The sequence below is a fragment of the Lemur catta genome, chromosome 23, assembly GCF_020740605.2.
Source record: "Lemur catta isolate mLemCat1 chromosome 23, mLemCat1.pri, whole genome shotgun sequence".
Lineage (NCBI taxonomy): Eukaryota > Metazoa > Chordata > Mammalia > Primates > Lemuridae > Lemur > Lemur catta.
Window position 1 is genome coordinate 18,724,909 of NC_059150.1, and position 23,085 is coordinate 18,747,993.

At 43.5% G+C, this 23,085-nt stretch overlaps 1 protein-coding gene across 8 annotated transcripts in view; it reads left to right on the forward strand.

The window, feature by feature from the left end:
• Nucleotides 1-9,502: 9,502 nt before the first annotated feature.
• Nucleotides 9,503-23,085, forward strand: part of NPL (N-acetylneuraminate pyruvate lyase) — a 33,288-nt gene continuing 19,705 nt past the window's right edge. For 4 of the 8 annotated variants that reach the window (XR_006731104.1, XM_045536360.1, XM_045536366.1 and 1 more), the window contains exons 1-3: nt 9,503-9,657; nt 14,788-14,871; nt 22,796-22,869. Coding sequence is in view for 7 of the 8 variants with exons in the window: in XM_045536360.1 (XP_045392316.1) it covers nt 9,641-9,657; nt 14,788-14,871; nt 22,796-22,869 (175 nt within the window). In the remaining variant the exon portion in view is untranslated. The other 4 variants (XM_045536361.1, XM_045536362.1, XM_045536363.1 and 1 more) reach the window with 4 other exon arrangements.

Here is a 23,085-nt window from a genome sequence, read left to right on the forward strand (position 1 = left end):
TATAAACTTTTTGTTTTAAATTTTTATCATAACAGCTTAAAACACACATTGTACAGCTATAAAAAATATTTCTTCTTTATATCTTTATTTCTGTAAGCTTTTACCCATTTTTAATTTTTTTCTTACTTTTGAAATGTTTTTTTAAAAACTGAGACACAACCACACATATTAACCTAGGCCTATAATAGGGTCAGGATCATCAATATCACTGTCTTCTACCTCCATATCTTGTCCCACTGGAAGGTCTTCAGGGGCAATAACACACGGAGCTGTCATCTCCTATGATAACAATGCCTTCTTCTGGAATATCTCCTGAAGGACCTGCCTGAGGTTGTTTTATGGTTAACTGTTTTAAAATAAGTAGGAGTACACTCTAAAATAATGATGAAAAGTAGAGTATAGTAGATACATAAACCGGGAACATAGTCATGTGTTATTATTGTCAAGTATTATGTACTGTACATAATTGTATGCACTAAGCTTTCATATGACTGGTAGTGCAAGTTAGTTTGCATCAGAATCACCACAAACACAGGAGTGATGCACTGTGCTACAAAGTTAGAATGGCTACAACATCTCTAGGCAATGGGAATTTTTCAGCTCCAAGATATTAATAAATCATACGGGATTATTGTCGTATATGCAGTCCAGCAGTGACCAAAACATTTGAGTGCATGACTGCATGTAGAACAGGGAAACCAGAACAAGTGACCAGACAATACTGTTTTTAAAATCACAGGAAGTCATGTTTTTCATCTTAATATTTATAATATTCTCCAATCGGGGAGGCACTGCTGTGTAGAGGAAAGAAATCATGCTCTGGAATTACAGAGACTTCTCACCAGCTGTGTGATCGTCCACAAATTGGTTAATCTCTCTCTGTCTCTGTCTCTCTCTGAAACCAGGATTCCTCATCTCTGAAATTATTCCAATGACTGTGGTTATTTGTGATATTGCCACTGAACATGAGCTCGGTTCGCTGGAGTATTCTTATTTTTCCCAATTTCTGCAACCATCATGCCTTCAAGTAAGTGTTAAGCATTATTATTACCATAATAAAGATAATTAATGGCTCCATTTGTCTCACATGCCGCCTGGAGGGCTTCTCCACAGGCTGTGATTCAGGGTTTGCTTCTCAGTACGTGGGGACAAGAGGCAGATAGAGTTACACAGTTTACCTTTCCTGGTTGAATCATTTACACGTAGTGGTCTACCACGTGACATCGGACTGACTCCTAGTAAATTAATAAAAACAGAAACACCCAGTACACAGCCTTAACAAATCCATGCCTCAGTCTGTCCCTTTCACCTGTGCTATAAACATCTAGGTGAACACAGCATTGGGTTAACCTTACTGCTCCGAATTTGGGAGGACACAAATAAAATGTTCTATCCCTGAGTGTCATCTGCTTTTTCCCCTGCTGATCAATATGTTTTGCCATAGGGTATCCTTTGTATTTTTGTCCTTGTTTATTCACCTGGCAGGTACACAATAAAATGTAACTAGTCAAATAGTTGTTCAACGTGTTATCCTCTCAAAAATAGATCAATTAAGCCTCTCCTGGAAGTGCTGCTCTGACCCTGGCTCTTCTCCACCCTGAGGAGCCAAGGGTCCTAGAGAGCTTTGCACGGTTACTTTGTAAGATTGAAGACTCCCTTTAAGAACTGCTTCTCTCCCCCTGCATGTGTTGCCTGAGTTTCCCTTTGGCAAAGATGAGCTGTTTCTTTTGGCCTATCTATGCTAATTGGCTGTGTTCATTTATTCTTTCAAAAATATTTATCAAGGTCAGCTGTGTAACAGGCAGGGGACCGCATGCTGGAGCTCCAACGGTGACTACCACATAGTTAGAAACTCACATTCAAGGATCCCACCGTCCAACTGAGGGAGCAGGTATGTCCACAGACTCTTACCCCACAGTGAGATAAGTGTGAACAGAATATGCGTGGCCAGAGTATCAGTTTGAGCCCAGTGTGCTCACCTCAAAGTGGCACTTTTGTCTGATAAACCTAAGGGAGCAGTTAAGCTGGCTGCAGGCACTGATTAGCCTGAAGGGAGGGGTAAGCTTCAAGACGGTTTTGTGGCTATCTTGGGTGGGAAAAGGAGGATGAGAAAGTGCAGCCTTGGGGTGGGTGGGGAAATGAGAAGGAAAAGATGGTCTGTCCCCAACTGGTTCCATAGATTCATGCCAGAGCCCGGCAAAAAGAGAACCTGCATGTGGCTAGAGAGGAAAGGGGCTCAGGCAGACAGTAGACACAAGTCAGGCTGTTTGGGGGCCCAGGTGAAAAAATGTGAGGCACAGTGGAAGAAAAGGGGCTTCTCTCACAGTATCAGGGACAGTGTGGCTGATGGCCTTGGCAGCATGGGGAAAAGGCAGCCTTGGTGGAGAGTGGCTGAGATGAGACACTGCCTGCCCCCCAGTGGCCTAACAACAGGAGAACTCAACATGGAGCTCAAAGTGGAAGAACAGGAAGGAATGGGAGGGAGCACATTGGAGGTACCACCGTATTATACCTCCCACAAAGAATGGGGATACCTGGAGGGAGAGGCGGTTCTGCACTGGGCAGGTGGAGGCATGAGCCAAGGCACTGAGAGTTATGACAAAAAGAGATACAGACACGAACACTGGGGTTTAAGAGGACTGAGTAATGGTGAGAGGGAATTCAGCCGGGCCTCTCCTTCCCCACGAGCAGAGGAGCTTAAGGAGAGCTGTCGGTGGGGGACCCAGCAAGATGGAACTAAAGGAAACGACCCTGAAGCTGGAGACAGACTGAAGTCAAATAATTAGACAAAAGTGTCCAGAACCAAATTCTAAAAATAAGACATCCCCTATGCTAAACAAAATGAAATTCTACCTACATGCACATAGATAAATAGAATTTAAACAAGAAACCATTTCAAACAGTACTGAAGGGCACACTGAAAAACAAGTCCCACCAGCCCTTTCCCAGAGAAGTGGTTGGTAGCTGCTTGGCGTGCACCAGTACGGGCCCGCATGGCTGTTAAAATATTTCAGTACTTTCCTACAGGTTGGTAAGTAGCCACTCCTCCAAGCCCCTGGGGTGCTGCTCCCAGAGTTTTGATTCATCACTAAAGGATCAAAGCATAGATATTAGGGGACATTCGAGATCCCTCCAGCTCTAAAGCCAGCATCCATCCCTGTCTGCTCTCTGGCAATGCTGAACCAGCTGTTAAATATTTTGAACATCACTGGTATCCTTCCAGAAATATTTATGCCTATAGAGGTATATCCCTACACATACCTCTTTTTTTCCTTTTAATACAAATGGATAAGTTGAATAAATATTGCTTTGCATTTTGCTTTCTTTGCACCTACTTGGTCCACTTTTAAATGAATGGCTAAATATAGATTGTATGTTTTTCTTTTGGAGATAACATAATTTAGGCTATAGCTAAGACACCTAATCTGAGAAATGGAGTGCAGGAATTAAGAAGGAGACTTTGGAATAACCACTGGGAGGTTTCCATTAGGCCCTGATGAATCTAGCCATCGGAAGAGACCAGGGAAATGACTCTGAAAGCTGATATCTGAGCACCCTCATCCAGGCTAACAATATCTTGAAGGCTTAGGCAGGAGAAATAAGGAGGAACAAGATCAACCAAATCTGCCCAGAAGAGACCTTAGCCTCCCAGAGCCCAGATTATTAGCACCTAAATTCAGCAGTTACCCAGAATCATACCAGCCTTGGGTGGAAGCAAGTTAAATTTCAATTTCGCTTACCTCACTGAATTTTTTCCAGGGAGTTTTTCCTTCATTCAAAAGGGACAGAAAATGAAGTTCTTCATAAAAGAGCTAAAATATATTTCTCCTAATTGTCCCATCTTTACCTCAATTGCTGAAGGAAGCATGGAGTTTTATTTATGAGAGAGAAAATACTTATAAACTTAAATATGATTTTTAAGTATACTTTACATATCAAAAAGTCAAGACCACCTAGTACACTTTTCATATAGACAAAGTTTATCTTCCAAACCCAAATAACCAGCATTTAGGAGGTGGAATCAATTTTCCACGTCTAATTTCTATGTTTCTATACATCTTTTTTTTAAATTTCAGTATTAATGAGAGAGAGAGAGAGAAAGAGACAGATTGAAGAACATTTAAAATTGAAGATGTAAACTGCATAGGTTTTTGGAGGAGGAGGACAAGGAAATGAGAACAGAAAAATATTACCTAATATTTTTTTTGTTTCCTGATAGTCCTAAAAACTTTCAGTCTAGAAAAGATTCATAAAAGAGAAAACAATTTCTGCTGGTAGACTGTCACCTAGTGGTGAGTTTCTTACCTTATTTACAATATAAACAGCTACTGAGATTTGGGACACTTTCAGAAGACATGCTCATCACGCTTTCAGATCTCTGGGGAACCTTTTATAGTATTGTCACAAGTAGAATATATTAATAACTTACCTGTGTGCTACCCAAAGGTCTGATGTTCATGTACGCAATAGCTAATATTGGCTGAACATCCTTCAAGAGGAAGTTTTGCCTCTGCAATTATTTGAATATTGTCAAAGAAGCTCTGCCATATAAAATGAACATTATTAACTTTCTCTTCTGTTTACAACCTATGGTACCCTCAGTGTTCTCCTTGCTAATAGTCATACGAGGTCCATATTTTCAAAGGTTTTCTCCATTTTTAGGTGGTGACCACGCTACCCACTGGCCACATCAGTCTAGAGATACAATTCAGGAAGAGGAGGGTCACCAACTCGGCAATGAGGCAACTTTCCCCAGATTGAATCCATGCCAGGAATCTCTCCCTCTAGCTGTCTAGGAGACATTATGGTCCTCTTCATCCATAGCATGTCCTCAGGTGCTCCCTGATTTCCCACTTTTTGTGTCACACTGTCCCTCTTGGCCTGGAGGGTCCCCACTGTTGTATTCACCCCAATCAACAGGGAGGAACCCTCGTCCCATCAGTGCTAAAGTCTCTGTCCAGGCACAGACCTCGCACACTGCTCTCAGTGATCAACATCCCCTCTGCGCACCATTCTACTTCAACCGTATATGGAGCGCAGGCACTATATGGTCACATGGAAAGGAAAAAAACAGACTAGAAACACACAAATAAGTTGTGCTCAGAAAGGCGTGTTCACTGGGTGTTAGGAGGAGGGTGTCACGTAGATTGGGAGGATATGAGTGAGGTCCTCGTGGGAAGGTTGTATTTGAGCCAAGATCTGAAGGATAAGTAGAAGTCAGCCGGGTGAAAAGCATCCTGGGCCCATGCAAAAGCCCCAGTCTTGGTAAGAGCTTGGCATTTCTGAGGAACTCAACAGAGACCAGAATGCTATAAACTAACTCCACCCAAAAAAAAGAATGCCATGAAATTCCAGGAGGTTTAAAATCTGAAGCCACAACAGCAACGTTATTTGTAATAGCTAAAAAGTGGAAAAAACACAAATGTCTATCAACTGATGAATGAATAAATAAAATACGGTATAGCCACAAATGGAATATTATTTGTCTATAAAACAGAATGAAATACTGATTCATGCTACGATATGGGTAAACCTTGAAGACATTATACAAAATGAAATAAGACAGACGCAAAAGACCACATGGTGTATAATTCCATTTATATGAAATGTCCAGAATAGGCAAATCTATAGAAATAGAAGACTAGTGGTTGCTTAGGGCTGGGGGGTGAAAAGGGGGAATGTAAAAGGGAGTGACTGCTAATGGCTGTGGGTTTTTCTTGGGGGGTGATGAAAATGTTCTAAAATTGATTGTGACAATGGTTGCACAACTCTGAATATACTAAAGACTATTGAACTACTGTACACTTAAAATAGGTGAATTGTATAGTATGTGAATTATATCTCAATAAGGCTGTTATTAAAAAACATCTGGAATCACAGATCCCAGGTTAAGAACACCAAATATGGAAATATATCTCTTCTGTTCAACTCATTTTTTCCTTCTAGCCCTTTCTCCTTAAGAACCCAGTGTGTGTTCACGGAAGGGCTAATCCAGGAGACAGTTGAGCATGGCTGTACTATACTGCCCTCAAAACTGCCCCTTCCTGGGACCCCAAACAGTTCTCTAAAAGCAAGCTTATGTGCAGGATTTTTCCTCTCTCAAGAGATATCCCTCTAATAGTTGGCACTCACCCTCAGAGGATAAACCCTAAAGGACAAGGGATTTTGTTCTGGGGCCAGCAGTATCAGTCTAACTTCTATTCTTGGCCTATTCCCTTCTCTGAAGATCTCTGGACTTTGATGCAAAAATAAACCCTGCCTTTTCCACCAGCCCCGCTGACATACCCATACAAGCCAGAATTTCCAGAAGTCACTCTCATGCGAATGACCTGGTTACATGCTCTTTACACTGAATGGAAAAGACTCTTGCTCACCTACGGACAGATCTTTTACTGGTCTGCAATGAATAGCAACACTTCAAGATCCAACTTAGGAGTCCTTCCTTTATGGGTATTTACCAAAGTGACAGTGTTTCAGCTGTTGGAAATTCATTTCCTCTTTTCTGGCAAAGGCATCCTTACCAGCCGGTAGGGAACCGTTCTGAGGGGCCACCCCTCACACACAGTTCAGAAGCCTGTGATGGGGCTCCACTTCCTGCTCCAAGGGTGGAACATGTGGCTGGTCTGACCAATGTCACTACACCATATCCTCCAAGCTCTTTCCCCTACATCAGTGTGTTTCAAACTTGAATCGTAGTGAACAAAATCTGTTGTGAGATGCCGATATATTTTTTTAAACAAAGGATAGTTGAAGGGAATGATATCTCCAAATCCTACCCTCTATCTGTTTCCAGACAGGTAGGCACTACACTCTGCACTGTGAGAAAAAGGAATAGGACATGGTGCCTGTCTTGAACACTTGCAGTAGAGTTGGGGGCAAGAAATAAAAGCATGATAAGTTAAATAGTGATGATTAAATAATACCAGATAATAATAGAAGAAATGTCACAGTCCTACCACTTAGAAAAGGGTTCAAGGACTGCAGTCTGGTACTGAACTTCTTACTGCCTCACCTTTTATTAAGCCCTACTCACGGTCTGAGACTTAGTTTGGCTGTAACCTCCCCCAGAAAGACCTTTCTAAAACACTTTCTTGCTTTGTCTCTCTCTCTCTCTCACACACACACACACACACACACACACACAGGCACACGTGACACCCCTCAGCCCAGATTAGAGTCCCCCTCAGTGTTCCTATACCGTCTCTGTGCAGGTCTATTAGTGCACTTACCATATTGTTAAAGATCCGTGTCTCCCCCACACTTCACAGTACCGGCTCTGAGTTTCTTAAGGGCATAGAGTGGATATTGTGATGCATCCCCACCCCATTCCCATGAGACTCCTACCCTAACCTCCTTCCTTCCATCTCCCCTTCCACAAGTGTCAGCCCTGCATCATAGTGCAAGGCTATTCCTGCCTTCTCTGGCTCCCTCTCTCGGTAAATCTCTTGCACACCCAATCCCATCCTAGTATTTACTTCTTAGCAAGCCCTAACATGTTATTATAAGGAATTGCTTTGCACTACATTATTTATACAAACAGAAGTTTGTTTATGCATTCAGAATATTGATTTATTGGTTGACAATATTAAGCCTAACCACCTGTACATTTGGGGTATTGAAATATTTTGCTTATATTTAAGTGTGACTTTGAAAAACAAATACTTACATTGTCCCATTAAGATATAATATTCTTGTTAACATTACAAAAAACCAACCAAACAAACAATCTATACTATATATATCCTTAGGAGAACTTGTTTCATGTAACTTGGACTTTTTCTTTTTCTCTTTCTTTCTCCCTCCCCCCTTTTTCTCTGCAGGATGACATAAAGTAGTCGTTAAAACCACAAGCTCCCAGACAACTTGAAATCAAACCACAGCTGTCTCTCACCAGCTCTATGGCCTTTGACAAATTACTTAAGCTCTTTGAACCTCTGTTTCTGATCTGTAAAATGGAATGATGCTTCCTCATCTGTAATATATAAATTATTTAAAAATAGGACCCACCAATGGGATTATTTTGTGAATTAAATGTTAAAATAGCTAAGATAGAATGACCCAGGCAGAATAAGCACTGAATACAGTACTTATAATTATTAGCTCTTATCTCTGGTGCTGTGTGCAATCAAAGAACTATTATAATACATTTCAAAGCACTTTGCAAACTAGAAAGCCCTTTGGAAAATTTATTTTCTTTAAATGAAATAATAAGCATCAGCCATCGCCTTTTATGCAAAATTGAGGTTGAATCACATCAGCAATAGAAAGTGGAGGACTTGTCTATTGGCTCTGTTGTTGGTTTATTAACATAGTGGAAGATCTCAGAAAATAGACTCTTGATATTCTTGTGAATAGAGACATTTTGGTTAAAATAATTATTCTCCAAAAAAATGACAGAAAAGCTCCTGTGTTGATAGTGTCAGTGGAAAAAAAAGCCAAACTCTGTAAAATAATTTTAAAGAGATTTACTCTGAGCCAAATTTGAGGACCATGACCCCGAGCCACGCCCAAGAAGCCTTGAGCAAGTGGACTCGATATGGTTGGGTTACAGTTTGATTTTACACATTTCAGGGAGACAGCGGTTACAGCTAAAGTCATAAATTAATATGTGGGAGGCGTACATTGGTTTGGCCTGGAAAGGTGGGCCATCTCCAAGGTGGGTTTAAAGATTCTTTGGCTTGTAATTGGTTAAAGACATGAAGCTTTGTCTAAAGGCTTGGAATGTTTTAACATAGTTTCTGTTTATCAGAGATAAGCCATCAGCATATATTTGTTGTGTAAATTGAGGACTTGCAGGTTTGTCTTGCATACCCTTAGGCCTGTTAATGGGTTACAAAGGACGTCCTCAAGAAGGGAGGGGGACAAGGTAAGGCACGTCTGACCTCCTTCCTCCTGGCAGGCAATTTAGTTTTAGGATATTCCTTTGGCCACCAGGGGGTCCATTTAGTCAGCCGGTCCGGGGGGTGGTGGTGAGCCTTAAAATTTTATTTTAGTTCACAATAGCTAATCCACTTTAAAATCCGCACATCTCTCTAACACGAGAGCCTGCAGGGCTGGGTAGCGGCGACGGCACGGAGACAGCCGAACCAGAGTTCTCAACACGCCTCTGGGGCTAAAGCCCCAACCTCACAACCCAGGACCACGAGACACGCGGCACTGCAGGGCCCTGGGCAAGAGAAGGAAAGCTAAGACGGGGACGGGCCCCGCAGCGACAGCAAGCGGAAAGGACGGCTGTGCAGGACGGGCGGCGGGAGAGGTCTGGACGCGGGTGGCGCGGGTAAGCCGCGCGCTCCCGGGCGCCGGGCTGCAAGCTCGGATGCTGCAACCCCCGGAGAGCCGGGGCGCCGCGCCCACTCCGTGCGGGCAACACCGGGAGGAGTAACCTGCAGGTTTGCAAACGTCGCGGAGCTCCGGGCCGGAGGCTCTGCGCACGCCCTGGGTGGAAGCGCCGAACTACAATCCCCAGGCTCCCCGGGCGCGGCGGCACGTGGTCCTGGGCCCGGCGGCCGCGGCGATAAAGGGCGCCCGGGGGTGGCCGAGCGCAGCGGCGGCCCGGGCGAGCGCACCGACCGACGCGGACAGCCGGACCACCCGGGCAGCGGGCAGAGGGGCGCAGGGGCCTTTCCTCGGGGTGGGTGAGATGGTGACGACCCGGAGGTAACGGGGGAGGTAGATACGCTGGGAAACGGAGCTGGAGGAGGTTGAGTGCGACACCCCCGCGGCCTGGGGCAAGTGTCCGCACGGGACAGTGTCAGAGAGACCCACTCCCGTGGATTCTTTGCCGACCGCATAGCCGCCGAGTCTCCAAAGACCCCTTTCTCAGAATGATCGGAGTTAACTATTGAGCGGAAGGGAGCTTAATGATTAAATCTAACACACAACCCTTAATTTTAACAGAAATTGGTTGTTAATTCCTGCTTTTTTGTTTTGTTTTTGTGTCTCTATTTCTATTTCCTCTTCTCCAAGTAGTTCTCTCTCAAGTCATTCTCCTTGTCCAGGGCTACATTCTCTCCCTCCCTCTCCCTCTCCTTTTATTTCCCTCTGCTCATCCCGACTTTTAAACTTTGCCCTTTTAAAAATAATTTAATTTAGACAGCTTTAATTCATTGCACACATTGTTCTTATATGTGGATGGAGGTATAAGATTTCAAAAGTAATACCTCCTCCCCAGTGTTTCAGTAATAACATTCTAAATGCACATTAAAGCCTTAGGCTGGAGAACATCATTTTAACCATTTGCTTTTGATACAAACTATAAAGAATTTCAAAAGCATAACATTCCCGTTTATTTAAAACTCGAATTTTAAAAACATTGGTCATTCTCTGTTAAAGTTGTTGAGATCATTTATCCCATGTCTTCCTATAGGAGTTTCACAGTTCACAAAGCCAGCAAACTTTACTATTTATTTAATGTATTGACCTTTTATGAAAACCAAGTGTTTGGGCAATCAATCTGAGGGTTTAAGAAATTATATTCAGTTTGGGGAATCAAGGAATTCCCTGGATTTGAAAGTGAGTTTTAAAAGTTGCCTAGGGCTGGGTGTGGTGGCTCAGCCTGTAATCCCAGCACTCTGGGAGGCCGAGGCGGGAGGATAGCTCAAGGTCAGGAGTTCAAGACCATCCTGAGCAAGAGTGAGACGCCTGTCTCTACTAAAAATAGAAAGAAATTAGCTGGACAACTAAAAATATATAGAAAAAATTAGCCGGGCATGGTGGCACATGCCTGTAGTCCCAGCTACTTGGGAGGCTGAGGCAGAAGGATTGCTTGAGCCCAGGAGCTTGAGGTTGCTATGAGCTAGCCTGACGCCATGGCACTCTAGCCCGGGCAACAGAGTGAGACTCTGTCTCAAAAAAGAAAAAGAAAAGTTGCCTAGGCTGAGGGAACAAAGCAGCCAGTGCATGGTAGGCAGGAGCAATAGGAACAGTTAGTTCAACTGGGCAAGTGCACTACAGGCATGAAGATTTGAATAGAGACCCAGGCCAGAGAGTTAGGTATTTATCCTACTGGCATTTTCTGAACAAGGCAAAGACAAAAACCAGAAACGCCAGTGTTACTGGAGGATTAATCTGTCAGTTTGTGTGGATTGAAGCAGGAAGGGAGAGTGGGGGTTAGGACAGTGATTCCCAACCCCCATCCTACACTCCCATGGGCCCCATGATTTGAATTTTTTAACTAATCAAACTGTATTTAAGTGGTAATTAATTTGATTTCTTTCCATCAAAGACACACATAAAACTGCCACTCTGAGCCTCTGACCATATGCTAAAAATATCAGCGTTACTACCCAAAGTATGAAATAAATGCAGCCAAAAGCACAAGAAAAAAACGGGAATCTATTTAGCCTGAACAGCCTAGTACTGTTTGATTTAGGAGACTTTTAATGCTGACTCAAGCACTCAGGACTTATCAGTTGAACCTTCTTGGGCCCCGTGGACTTGGGGTAGTGCCCATTGGTCTAGATAAGAGGCGAGTTGTAGCAGTAAGGGGGAAAGGAAGGCTTGCCAGGGAAGAAGATAACAGAATTGAAATGACTTCACCCCTGAATAGACATGAGTAGTAAGGGTTGGGGAGGAAGCACCAGTAGAGTGGCGATGACTGGGAAAATGATGCCAATAAGGGAATTATACTCTGACCGTCCTATACCCATCACACAAGACTTCATGCAGGGCACTGAATATGTACTCTGTGCCTGGCACTGTTGTTAATTATTTTACATGAATTAATTCATCTAATTCTCTCAACAACCCTATGAAATACGATTACTATTATCCTCATTTACAGAAGGGGAAACTGAAGCACAGAGAGGTCAAGTAACAGGCCTAAGGTCACCCAGCTGGTAAGCGGTGGAGCCGGGATGCAGACCCATGAGGCCTGACTCCAGAGCTGGTCCTCTCACCCCTCACAGTAAGGAACAGAAGAGGACATCATTCAGAGTAGCTGTCTCCAACCTTTTTGGCAGCAGGAACCAGTTTCATGGAAGACAGTTTTCCCGCAGGTGGGGGGTGATGAGAGACAGGGGTTGTGGGGAGGCGGAGCTCTGGTGGTGATGCGAGCGATGGGGACCGGCTGTGTAGATGAAGCTTTGACCGCAGATTTAGAGGATGAGATGGCAGGTTCCCTTTGGGTATCTTGAGTGGACATATTTGTAGGAGTGCCAGGTGAAGATGTATAGCAGACATAGCATCCATCTCGTGATGCTCAGACATTCCTCTGGGGAGACAGGGCCTATGTTATTGGCCTCTAGGGCTCAGAGGCTAAGGCCTGCCCATTGTAATGAAGGTGGTCGTAGGAAGTCCACAGATTAGAGCTACCTGTTACGATTTCTCATCTTGTGTTTTCCCCAAGGGCCAGGTGATTACACTCCTCTTTCTAAACTTTTAGTCTCATATTTTTTTTTTTTTTTTTTTTTTTTTGAGACAGAGTCTCACTTTGTTGCCCAGGCTAGAGTGAGTGCCGTGGCATCAGCCTAGCTCACAGCAACCTCAGACTCCTGGGCTTAAGCGACCCTACTGCCTCAGCCTCCCTAGTAGCTGGGACTACAGGCATGAGCCACCATGCCCGGCTAATTTTTTTGTATATATATTTTTAGTTGGCCAGATAATTTCTTTTCTATTTTTAGTAGAGACGGGGTCTCACTCTTGCTCAGGCTGGTCTCGAACTCCTGACCTCGAGCGATCCACCCGCCTCGGCCTCCCAGAGCTAGGATTACAGGCGTGAGCCACCGCGCCCGGCCTTCATATTTGAACTAGGAAAAAATCAGAGAAATTGTAGTATCCTATAGCTCTAGTAAGGCTCCCCTTTATTGCCCTTCAATATCGTACAAAGCCACAGGTAGGATTTGGGCTTAATTTCAGGAGCAAGTGGAAACGTGTCTGTTTGCAAGGGGAGGTATCGTGTGTGCTTTCCACAAAAAGGGCTCATCTGAGCCAGGCCTCTTGGAGGACACAGAAAGAGTAGAAGATGATATGGTCTCTGTACTTCAGAAATTTATTCTCCTGTTTGGAGAGATGAGATTAACAGTTATAAGGGCAAACAAAATGAGATAGCTCATAATTAAGTACTACTTCACGTGGGTCGAATTTAAGTATAGTGGGCATTGAGTTTTAGATGTGCCAGCGATGTCAGAACTATAACATAACCCCTCTTGTCTATCACCTATAGACATCGTTGTATTTGCTAGTAAGCCCACTGTCTTTTGTAGAATTGCCATCAAATACTATCTGATGATATTTTATTTTCTTCTTCAACTGTTAGACATTGCATTTGTGGCTTTGAAATGCATATGTGGCTTTTTATGTCTTACAGTCCCCAAAATAATAATGCTTCTATACCTAGCAAGTGTCAGAGCTGGGAGTTGAGCCAGGCGGTCTGCCTGTGAAACCCCGGCTGTTAACCACTCTGCTCTGTTGCCTCTTGTTGCCTATGTTGGATCTTTTACACACTGATTATGGATAGGTGCACTCTCTGCCAGGTAGTAAGGGAGCCTCTGGCCCCAAATGAGTGGTGTGGGTTGACTCTTTGAGCAGTGAGCTTCCTGTCTGGGGAAGTCACCATCCAGCCACAGTCTAAACATCTCATTCAATCACCCACATTCTTCACTTCCCAACTGAACACCAGGCATCAATCAGAGGGCTCAATGCAGGGAAGGCAAAGGCTAATGAAACATTCCTTCTTCCGGGAGCCTGCTCTAGTGGGGAAGAGAGAGGTGAATACGCAGTTTACGTGGTTAACTAGAGCCAGGAAAACTGGGCAAAACTGGGAAAAATTAGGATATGAGAGGATAGTTAGGTAAATCTGAAGATAGTTATGTAAATCACAGTGAAACTGTAAAGAGTTTAGGTGCTGGTTTTCGGTGCGATTCTAACTAAAAAGAATGAAGCTATGGAAAGAGAAAAGAATATTCTTTTTTTATAACCATATTTTAATTTCAGTAATAGTATAGTTGACTCTTGAATAACATGGGTTTGAACTGCATGGGTTCCCTTACATGATTTTTTCCAACCAAATTGTTCATCTGGGCACAGTGGTCCATGCTTGTAATGCCAGGAGGATTGCTTGAGGCCAGTAGCTCGAGACCAGCCTGAACAACATAGCAAGACCCCTATCTCTAAAAAGAAAAAAATTAGCAAGCTGTAGTGGTACATGCCTATAGTCCCAGCTATCTGAAGGCTGAAACGAGAGGATCCCTAAACCCAGGAATTCGAGGCTGCAGTGAGCTATGATCATGCCACTGCATTCCAGCCTGGGCAACAGAGCGAGACCCCACCTCTCTAAAAAAGAAAATGCAGTATTTGTGGGGTGAAAACCCCCTGCATGGGAGGGGGCCACTGTGACACTTGAGCATGTGTAGATTTTTGGTATATGTGGGGATGGGGGGGGCAAGTGGTGGGGGGTGGCAGAGTGTCCTGGAACCAATCCCCTGCCCTCACTAAGGGATGCCTGTAATTCTTTTTATATTTGACTTACCTGAGTTAGGTTCAAGCTCTGTCTTGAGACTGCTGTTGTTCCCGCTACCCTTTGAGGTTTCAGATTGCCTCTATCATGTATATAATAAAACGAGAGTCCTTCTACGTAGTATTTTGCCAGGTCTACCCTCTCCTGTCTTAAAGTTTTCTCCCCCGTAGAATTAAGCTCTGGAATTTTATCTTCTTTTACTTGCTCTGTGTGTTTGTGTACTTGTAATCACATTTTACAGTTCTAAAACTAGAAATGGACTTTGCCTAGGAGTTTTATCATTAATCCACATTCCTTGAAGAAAGAGAGAAATGATGTTGTATGTTTTCCAGACTTGCCGGCAGCTCAATGGCCTCCCCAAAGAAGAAACTTCAGGGTCTTGTTGCCGCAACCATCACGCCGATGACTGAGAATGGGTAACTATCATTTGGGGCCATGAAGGGATCTGTTCTCATTCAACTGAAAAGGACAGACGTTCTCTGCAGTGACAGTCACTTAAGACTCTGCACCTCTGGGGTACTGTTGCCAAATGGCAGCTTCTGTCAGTCACCCTTCTGAACTGTCTCTGACTCCCCCAAGTCAGAGCAGCACTGTGTCGCAGAGCGACAGGGAGGAGGTGAGAAATGGCAGCTTGCCTTTCTCCCTGTGTAGCTCCACAAAGTGAATTCACCACAGCCCTGGGTTTCCCAGATGTGACCCATAGAAGTGGATGAGGAGAATCCCATTTCAGCATGATTTGATACTGAGCACTGTCCTGGTCCCTCTCGGGATCCTGTCCCTAGACATCTGCATGACTCCCCCCCAGGCCATTCATGGAAAGTGGGAGGGTATCTGCAAGGTTAGACCCCTTAGTCACGTTTATAGCCTCATTTCAACGTTGATTACGTGTTGGGTGCTGGGAAGTAACAACAGATGGTTGTTGAGTAATCATTACCCAGGCAAGTATTTTGGCTTCAGATGAATACTATGGCAGCCCCTGTGCTGGCCCCCTCAGATTATGGCCATGTGCCGTAGGTGGCCGCGCACGGTGCACAACCCCTCCTTGAATGCTGCCACTGACAGAAAGGGGATGCAGCCACCTCCGGGAGCTAAATGTTTTTAACCTGTCAGAGGAGTCAGACTGCCGAAACAGAATGCTGGCTGCTTTAAGCATCTCCTTTCTTCCTCTGTAAAATATAATAATAATCCTTCCTACATCATGAATTATGAGTGTTAAATGAGCTAATCCATACAACAGTGCTTAGTACAGGGTCAATATGCACTGAGGTCAATAAGTTTGACCTGCTATTATGGCATAAGACAGAGGTAAATGGAAGATGGGGTATTTAAGATACCTTTTAAAAGGACTTCTCTTTTTTTGGTCATCTGTTGCTGAATTTGTAAATCTTAACCCTACCCCTTTAAAGTAGATGAAATTTCTTATGACTTCTAGTATTCTCATTCAGAGTTGCCCACATCACAAGTCTCCCTTAGATCACTGGAGTCCAAGACGAACACCTCCTAAGATTCATGAAAAATCACATCCTCACTGGGCCTCAGTAAGACTTGCTGAGATGGCATTTAGATTACTGAGCTGGTTAAAAACATTTTTTTTTTCCTGTTATGTCTGCCTTTCCACAAGTTCTAAGAAAGGCTGAAATCAGCTGTTTCTCAATGCATCAGCCACTTGTTGGAGAGATAAAACAGGAGACATGTGATGGCATGAGTAGGCAGGATTTACTTCCTGTTACAGAGTGAGAGCCTGTCCCTAAGCACAAAAACACTACATCTGCCCCATGCTACTTTAACCTTTTAACAAGACCCCTCTTAGCCTGGAAGTGGCTTCTTAAACTCTTATTTGTTCATCTAGGACCCACTGAGGGTGTCAGTGTGTTCTTCCTCCCTATTCTTCTGTTTTCCTGGAATGCCAGGCCCCATCCATTGGAGATAACTAAACTGAATCTGCTTTTCTGAATCTTTTTCCATTTTCCAAATACCTCTGGCCCCACTGCCTCCATTTCACTATTTTCTCTATTTTCACCATTTCACTATTTTTTCATCAATTCCCTTTTCTAGGAGCCTCACTTTTCTGAGGTGTGAAATCAAAATAAGAATGCATTCTTTGTAGAGGCCTTGTAAGAATTAAATTAGATTAGATTAAGTAGTGCATGTCCGCATATAGCATAGTAGGTATGCAAGCTATGTTAGTTGCCTTTTCTCCCACCACCTGCTCCATCAAACATTCCTGTAGGTACAAAGCAGTTTTGGAAACCCACCAAGAGCAGGTAGGCATTTACGTACTTACCCACAAGGGAATCTGTACTTCTGGCATGTTTCTAAGACACGGGAGGAAGGAAGGAACACATGGCATCTAATACCAGGAAATACTGCCATGTGACCTGCCACTTCGTAACCTGGCTTGTACAGTATACCACAGCCACCATAATTCAGAGTGGCTGAACAAGGCCTATTCCCTTGCATCCTTTTTTCTTCTTTTTTTTTTTTTGAGACAGAGTCTCACTCTGTTGCCCAGGCTAGAGTGAGTGCCGTGACATCAGCCTAGCTCACAGCAACCTCAAACTCCTGGGCTTAAGCCATCCTACTGCCTCAGCCTCCCAAGTAGCTGGGACTACAGGCATGCACCACCATGCCTGGCTAATTTTTTTATATATATATATTTTTAGTTGGCCAGATCATTTCTTTCTATTTTTAGTAGAGACGGGGTCTCACTCTTGCTCAAGCTGGTCTCGAACTCCCGACCTCGGGCAATCCACCCGCCTCGGCCTCCCAGAGTGCTAGGATTACAGGCGTGAGCCGCCGCGCCCGGCCCTTTTTTCTTCTTAATTCCAATGAATATTCATGATTCAGCTCTCTGAATATAAGTTGATGTTCTGGAGTAGAGAAGTTGCCAGAAAGAACATGGTTGAATGGATCTTAAAGTATGTGGGTCCTTGACCCCCAGCTTTGCTACGAACTAGCTGTCTCACCCTGGGGAGGTCTTGTCACCTTTGAGAGTGCTCTTTCATATTCTGTAAAGAAAGAGAGTTCAACCACGTTATCTCTAAGACCCATTCCAACTCTAAGAGTCTGCAGTCCTCTGGTGCTATGTCGTTAGGGATAGTGTGGTGATCACCATTAAATAAGAATGTATAAAGTACCTGTAACTCTAGTCCATCTTCCACACTGTAGCCCAGCGACAACCCTAACCCTAACCCTAAGTAATAAATCTGACCATGCCACTCTCCTCTTTAGGAACCTCTGTTGACTCCCTCTTGTCCAAGCCCTGCTACTCACTGCATGGTCCATGGATCAGTTGCTCCAACGTCACATGGGAACTTGGCAGAAATGCAGAATCTCAGGCCCTACCATATACCACTGAATCAGAGCCTGCATTTCAACAGGGTATCCCCAGATGGTTCTTTAGCACATTAAAGTCTGACATGAACTGATCTAAAGATGAACGCCCAGATTCCCTGGGATGGCAGAGGAAGTCCTTCACAATCTGCCTTTCCTGCTTCACTTCTGTTTTCCCAAACACTCCATACCCTCTCTTCCCTCTGTGCCTCCACACATTGTTTCCTCTGCCCTTTTCTGCCACCACCCTATTCTTTCTTACTCAACTTGAACACTTCTGTTCATCCATCAAAACCATCCTCTGGTAATTCTTCCCCTTTTCCCATTAAAAAAGAAAGTTAGAGGGTCCTTCCTGTGTGATCTCACAGCAGCCTTTTTGCATTGCGTCAAAATTATTTGTTGATAATAATTATTACAATAACATTTTGTTACTTGCCTACTTCTTCCAGCAGTCTTCGAGCTGCTTAGCTTTATTCAACAGGTCTTTGTTGAATGCCAGACAACATACAAGGATTAGCATGTATCGTATTTATCTTTGCATCTTCAGCATCTAGCATGGTTATGGTAAATTTTATTTCATAAGCGAGTTTACTACAGGCATGACTGGTGCTGATGGGCAAGGAAAAGGAGGAAAGGGAGCTAACACTAAGTGCTGTCTGTCGTCATGCTGGGCGTTTGCATCTATGTTCCAGCTTAATCTTGACCGCAGCTCCTTGAGAGAGCTGTTACAGCTACTTTTGCAGTTGAAGAAACTAAGATCCTAAAGGCAACCAGACATGCCCTAAACCACATAGCTAGAAAGGGAGATCTTTATCTACCCATCCCTCACCTTCTTGTACATTGAAATTAAAAACTTTTGTTTTCCTTAGTTGTTGCAAGAAGTCGCTTTTTCCTTTAGGCAAGTGCAGTCGTTAGAATAGAAAGTCCACTTCAGATTGGCCAGAAAGTCAAGAAAAACAGGTTTTTTCCCCCCCTCAAATGTGCTTGGCTTTAGGAGGAAAATCTTTACAACAGCCTTTGGTAAAAAACAAAGTTGTTACTCCAGTGAGAAAGGGCCTGGCCTGCTGCATTTGGAGTGGCATAAATTACTGTCTTTTTAACAGTGTCTGGGAGTCTACCGAGACTCCCAGGACAGAACATTTTCTACCTCCGACAGGGTGGGCAGTTGAGTCCCTGCCTGCTTGTCTGCTGAAGGAGTTTTGAAGTAACCAAACGGTTATTTTGTCAAAAGCATATATAACTTGTATCTGATTTTGAATGCTGAGAGTTGTTTAAGAGGCAAAAGAACGTGGAAAGTCAGATTTCCTGACATGCATACCACATGATGCCAGTTGCCTGTCCTGTGGATTCTGTGTTCTCAAGTAAAGTGAAAATCTCTGACGATGTGTCATGCACCTGGAGAGGGAACAGACAGCAATAGGGCTCTCTCTCTGAAAAGCCACTTTGGAAAAATTCTATTATCCTTAGACCCTAAGCGAAGAATAGTAGAGTCTACATGAAGTTTCCTAATTCACCCACTCTGGACCTCAACTTGTGATTAAAAAACAATATGAGTTTCCTCCTATGATATAGTTTGGATAAACTACATGTCTAAGAAAGAATAGAAGATTAGATAAATTTATGATGTTCATCTATGAATGGAATGTTATATAGACAATATAGTAATAGAATATCTAAAAATGTGGGAAAATGTTTAATTCAGAATGCTAAATTAAAAAATATAAAACTATGTATAATATGGCTACATAGATAAGAAAATAATACATTGTGTATTCAGAAATAGAAAAATATCAAACTAGGAATCATTGCCAAAGAGATCCTGAGTGGGTTTTGTTTTCTTTTTTATTGTATGTACTTTCTAAAATAAACATATAGCTTCTGTAATAGAAAAAAAATTAAGTACTTTTATTTCTTAAAAAATCAAGGGGCATGGTGGTACATGCCTGTGGTCTCAGCTACTTAAGAGGTTGAGGTGGGAGGATCACTTGAGACCAGCCTGGGCAACATAGCAAGACCCTATCTCTAAGAAAAAAAAATCATACACCCAAGGCAAATAATCTGAACCCAGGGAATTGAAATTAAAACATTAAACAGGCGTTAAGTATGAGAATGACTGTAGTAAGCGTGGAATTTGGTTCTGGGCCATTCTCCCCTGAGGTGGCCCAGTGGTTAGATGTGTTCTGGGGGCTCACAGAGGAAGAAAAGATGCCTGACTTGTGTCACCTCTCACTTCTGTGAGCACTGAGTTCCAAACACCCAGGAGGTGGGGAGAACAATCCAGTCTCGTTCCCATTCTCTCTAGTGACTTCCTCATAATTGCTAGTGGCCTCCAGAGATGAAAATGGACCTAGGTACCAGGAGAAGGTAGAGTAGGGTGGGAGCAAAGTCCCCAAAGAGAATTATCAGGTTGCCACCTAACCCTGCCATTTTGGGGACCTCTGTAACAAATACAATAGCAGCTCTGGATGCTTCCACCAGGCCACTCGTGCCTGGAGCTGCTGAGCATCTCGGTCCAGGGCTGCAAAGTCAGGCAGGGATCCGAAACGCCTGGGGAGCATCGGGGCCTCTAAAAGGGATCACTGCTCTTTCTGGCTATGCAGAAATGTAGCCCTGGTGTGGTCGCATATTCTGGCTTTTCAAATAAGGTTGTTGGTTTTTTTTTTTTTAACAAGAAAAGAAAATTTGATATTGTGAAAGTCAAACAATACATGTAGAGGTTGCCCCTTTTCAAGCTTTGATCTCTCTAAGGATATTTGGTAGTTCCAAAAGGCCTTAAGTCCAAGGACATTTTCTGGTTGACTCTGCCACTACTCCCCAGACTCTACAATAATTGTCATTCCTGTAGGTTAGGGGCATTTTATAAGCAGCAGCAAGCTGCTTTCTCCTTTATTACAGGGATGGATAATGCATCACCCCCAACCTGAGTGAGATTGTCAAATGGGTAGCTTGTGCCCAGCAAGGCTTGAGGGAGTGTGACAGGGGACGGAGTAAGTGTAGGCGGAAGCCCAACCCACTGAGGCCACGAAACAGTGTGAGGTTCACTGAGGAAAGAAGGAGCCTCCAGTGCCACATCGCGGCCTAGATCTGCCTAAGCGTGCAGCCACCTTTCTAGAAAGAAGAGGATACCAGAATAGGGCCAGACAAATAGCACATCTCAAGAATGTCAGCAGGAAGGAGGATCATAAGGTCTTGTCCTATTTATTCTTCCAAATCCAGCTCCTTGATGTCTCCTTCCCAGCCTCCCTAACTGTAATTTATCAGTCCCTCTTCTGAACCCCTATATACTTAACTTTTGACTCAGTCATAGCCTTTATTATATTTTCCTCTTTATTTTCATTATATACATTATTTCCTTTACTCGATTAAGTAATAGTGAAGGCCGGGCACAATGGCTCACACCTGTAATCCCAGCACTCTGGGAGGCTGAGGCAGGAGGATAGCTTGAGCTCAGGAGTTTGAGACCAGCCTGAGCAAGAGTGAGACCTGTCTCTACTAAAAGTATTAGTGGAAAAATTAGCTGGGTGTGGTGGTGCGTGCCTGTAGCTCCAGATACTTGCAAGGCTGAGGCAGGAGGAGTGCTTGAGCCCTGTAGTTTAAAGTTGCTGTGAGCTACGATGACACCATTGGACTTTAGCCCGGTGACAGAGTGAGACTGTCTCCAAAAGTAAAGTAATCGCAACATTTCAAAACATCATGCAAGTGTGGTGCTAAGCTGTTTGTAAATGTAGAGATTGTGATGATTTTGTCATGGTCAGTTCCCACATCACCACTTCTTCATCCAGCCTTTGTTGAGCACTTGTGTGCCCGGGACAGACGAGGGCAGGAAGGGGCAGTGTTAGGATATGGGGCATGAGCCGTAAAGAAAGTGGTTTGCACCCCTTGGAGGCCGCATAACTGCATCAAAGCACACATTTTCCCAGTGGCAGGCTCAGGCCCACTGGCTGTCTTTTCTGGGAGCACTGTTGCGGGCAGTGATCGCCTATGCATTCTTTGTGTTTAGTATCTTTCCCTTTAGTCTCAGAGTCAGCTGTTTTCTGTTCTGTCTCTTCTTGTTCCTAGTCCTTTTGACAAAGGCCCTTTGATGTCTTTGTTTCCTAGATGCATCAGATTTTTTTTGTTTTATTTTTGTTGTTTGAGAAATACAGTATGTAAAGATGAAAAGAATGTTAATAAGGCTACAATTAGGATTCTCCGGACCCACTGGACCCACTGACGGAAGTGCTGATGGCAGCCAACCAGTACTTTGTGTTCTTGGCAGTGGGTTCTGCAACGTTTAACCCAGACTGGCGGCCCAGTTTTCCTTCAGAGTTCACTCTCCATCACCCATCCTCCCCACCTGCATTTTGACTGAGGACAGGTTGCTTAATGCAATTTGTGTGTGAGTCAGTTTCTGGATTTTAAAATCATGATGATTTTAAGAGCCCTTAACCTTAACCATCAGATGCTTACAAGGTCGGGGCGCCTCAAACTGCAGAATGCATGCAGATTACGGAGGGGGAGGATATTGTTAAAATGCAGATTCTGGCTGGGTAGGGCTGTGTGGGGCCTGGGATTGTCATAGATATTAAGTGCTAAAATTCTTAAATTATTAAGACTGAATTTTCCTATCCTGTAAGCCTAAGAAACAATTGTTTCTCAGCAATTGGAAAACATAAAGTTCTCAATTAACCATGCCCCCATCAATCTTCCCCAAAACAGGCAAAATATAATTAGATAACTACTTTTAAAATATTGTTTGTGATGAGGTTTAAAAGTAAACCCTCTGTTCATAAATAGTAGTGTTTTTCTCATTTAAGTGAGGCCCATGTGGCTGAGTAATCACTAAATCCAGGAAAACAAAAACAAAAACAACCCAGGCATTATTCGGAGCAAGCTAAGCATTTCACAAACTAAGTAGGTTTTCAATAACTACTAATGAGAGGGCAGTTTATACACCTGGGGATTAGCTGAAGAATCTTTAAAAAAGACTAAATATGTATTCTTTCCGATTTTTCCTGTGTCTTTTAGAGAAATCAACTTTTCAGTAATTGGTCAGTATGTGGATTATCTTGTGAAAGAACAGGGAGTGAAGAACGTTTTTGGTAAGTCACCTTTGGGGCTTTCTCTGCATGTCTCTAGCTCAGTCCTTAGAATGTAGGTCTCACCTGGTTACTAGCCAAGAGGTCAGACATTGTGTCACAGGTTACGATGAAGCCTGGCTAAGCTAACTAAAATTTGTGAATTTGTAGACTCACCAGTATTAGACCTACAAAGCACCTCAAGAGATTATCACATCTGAGAATATGCCCACAGATAAG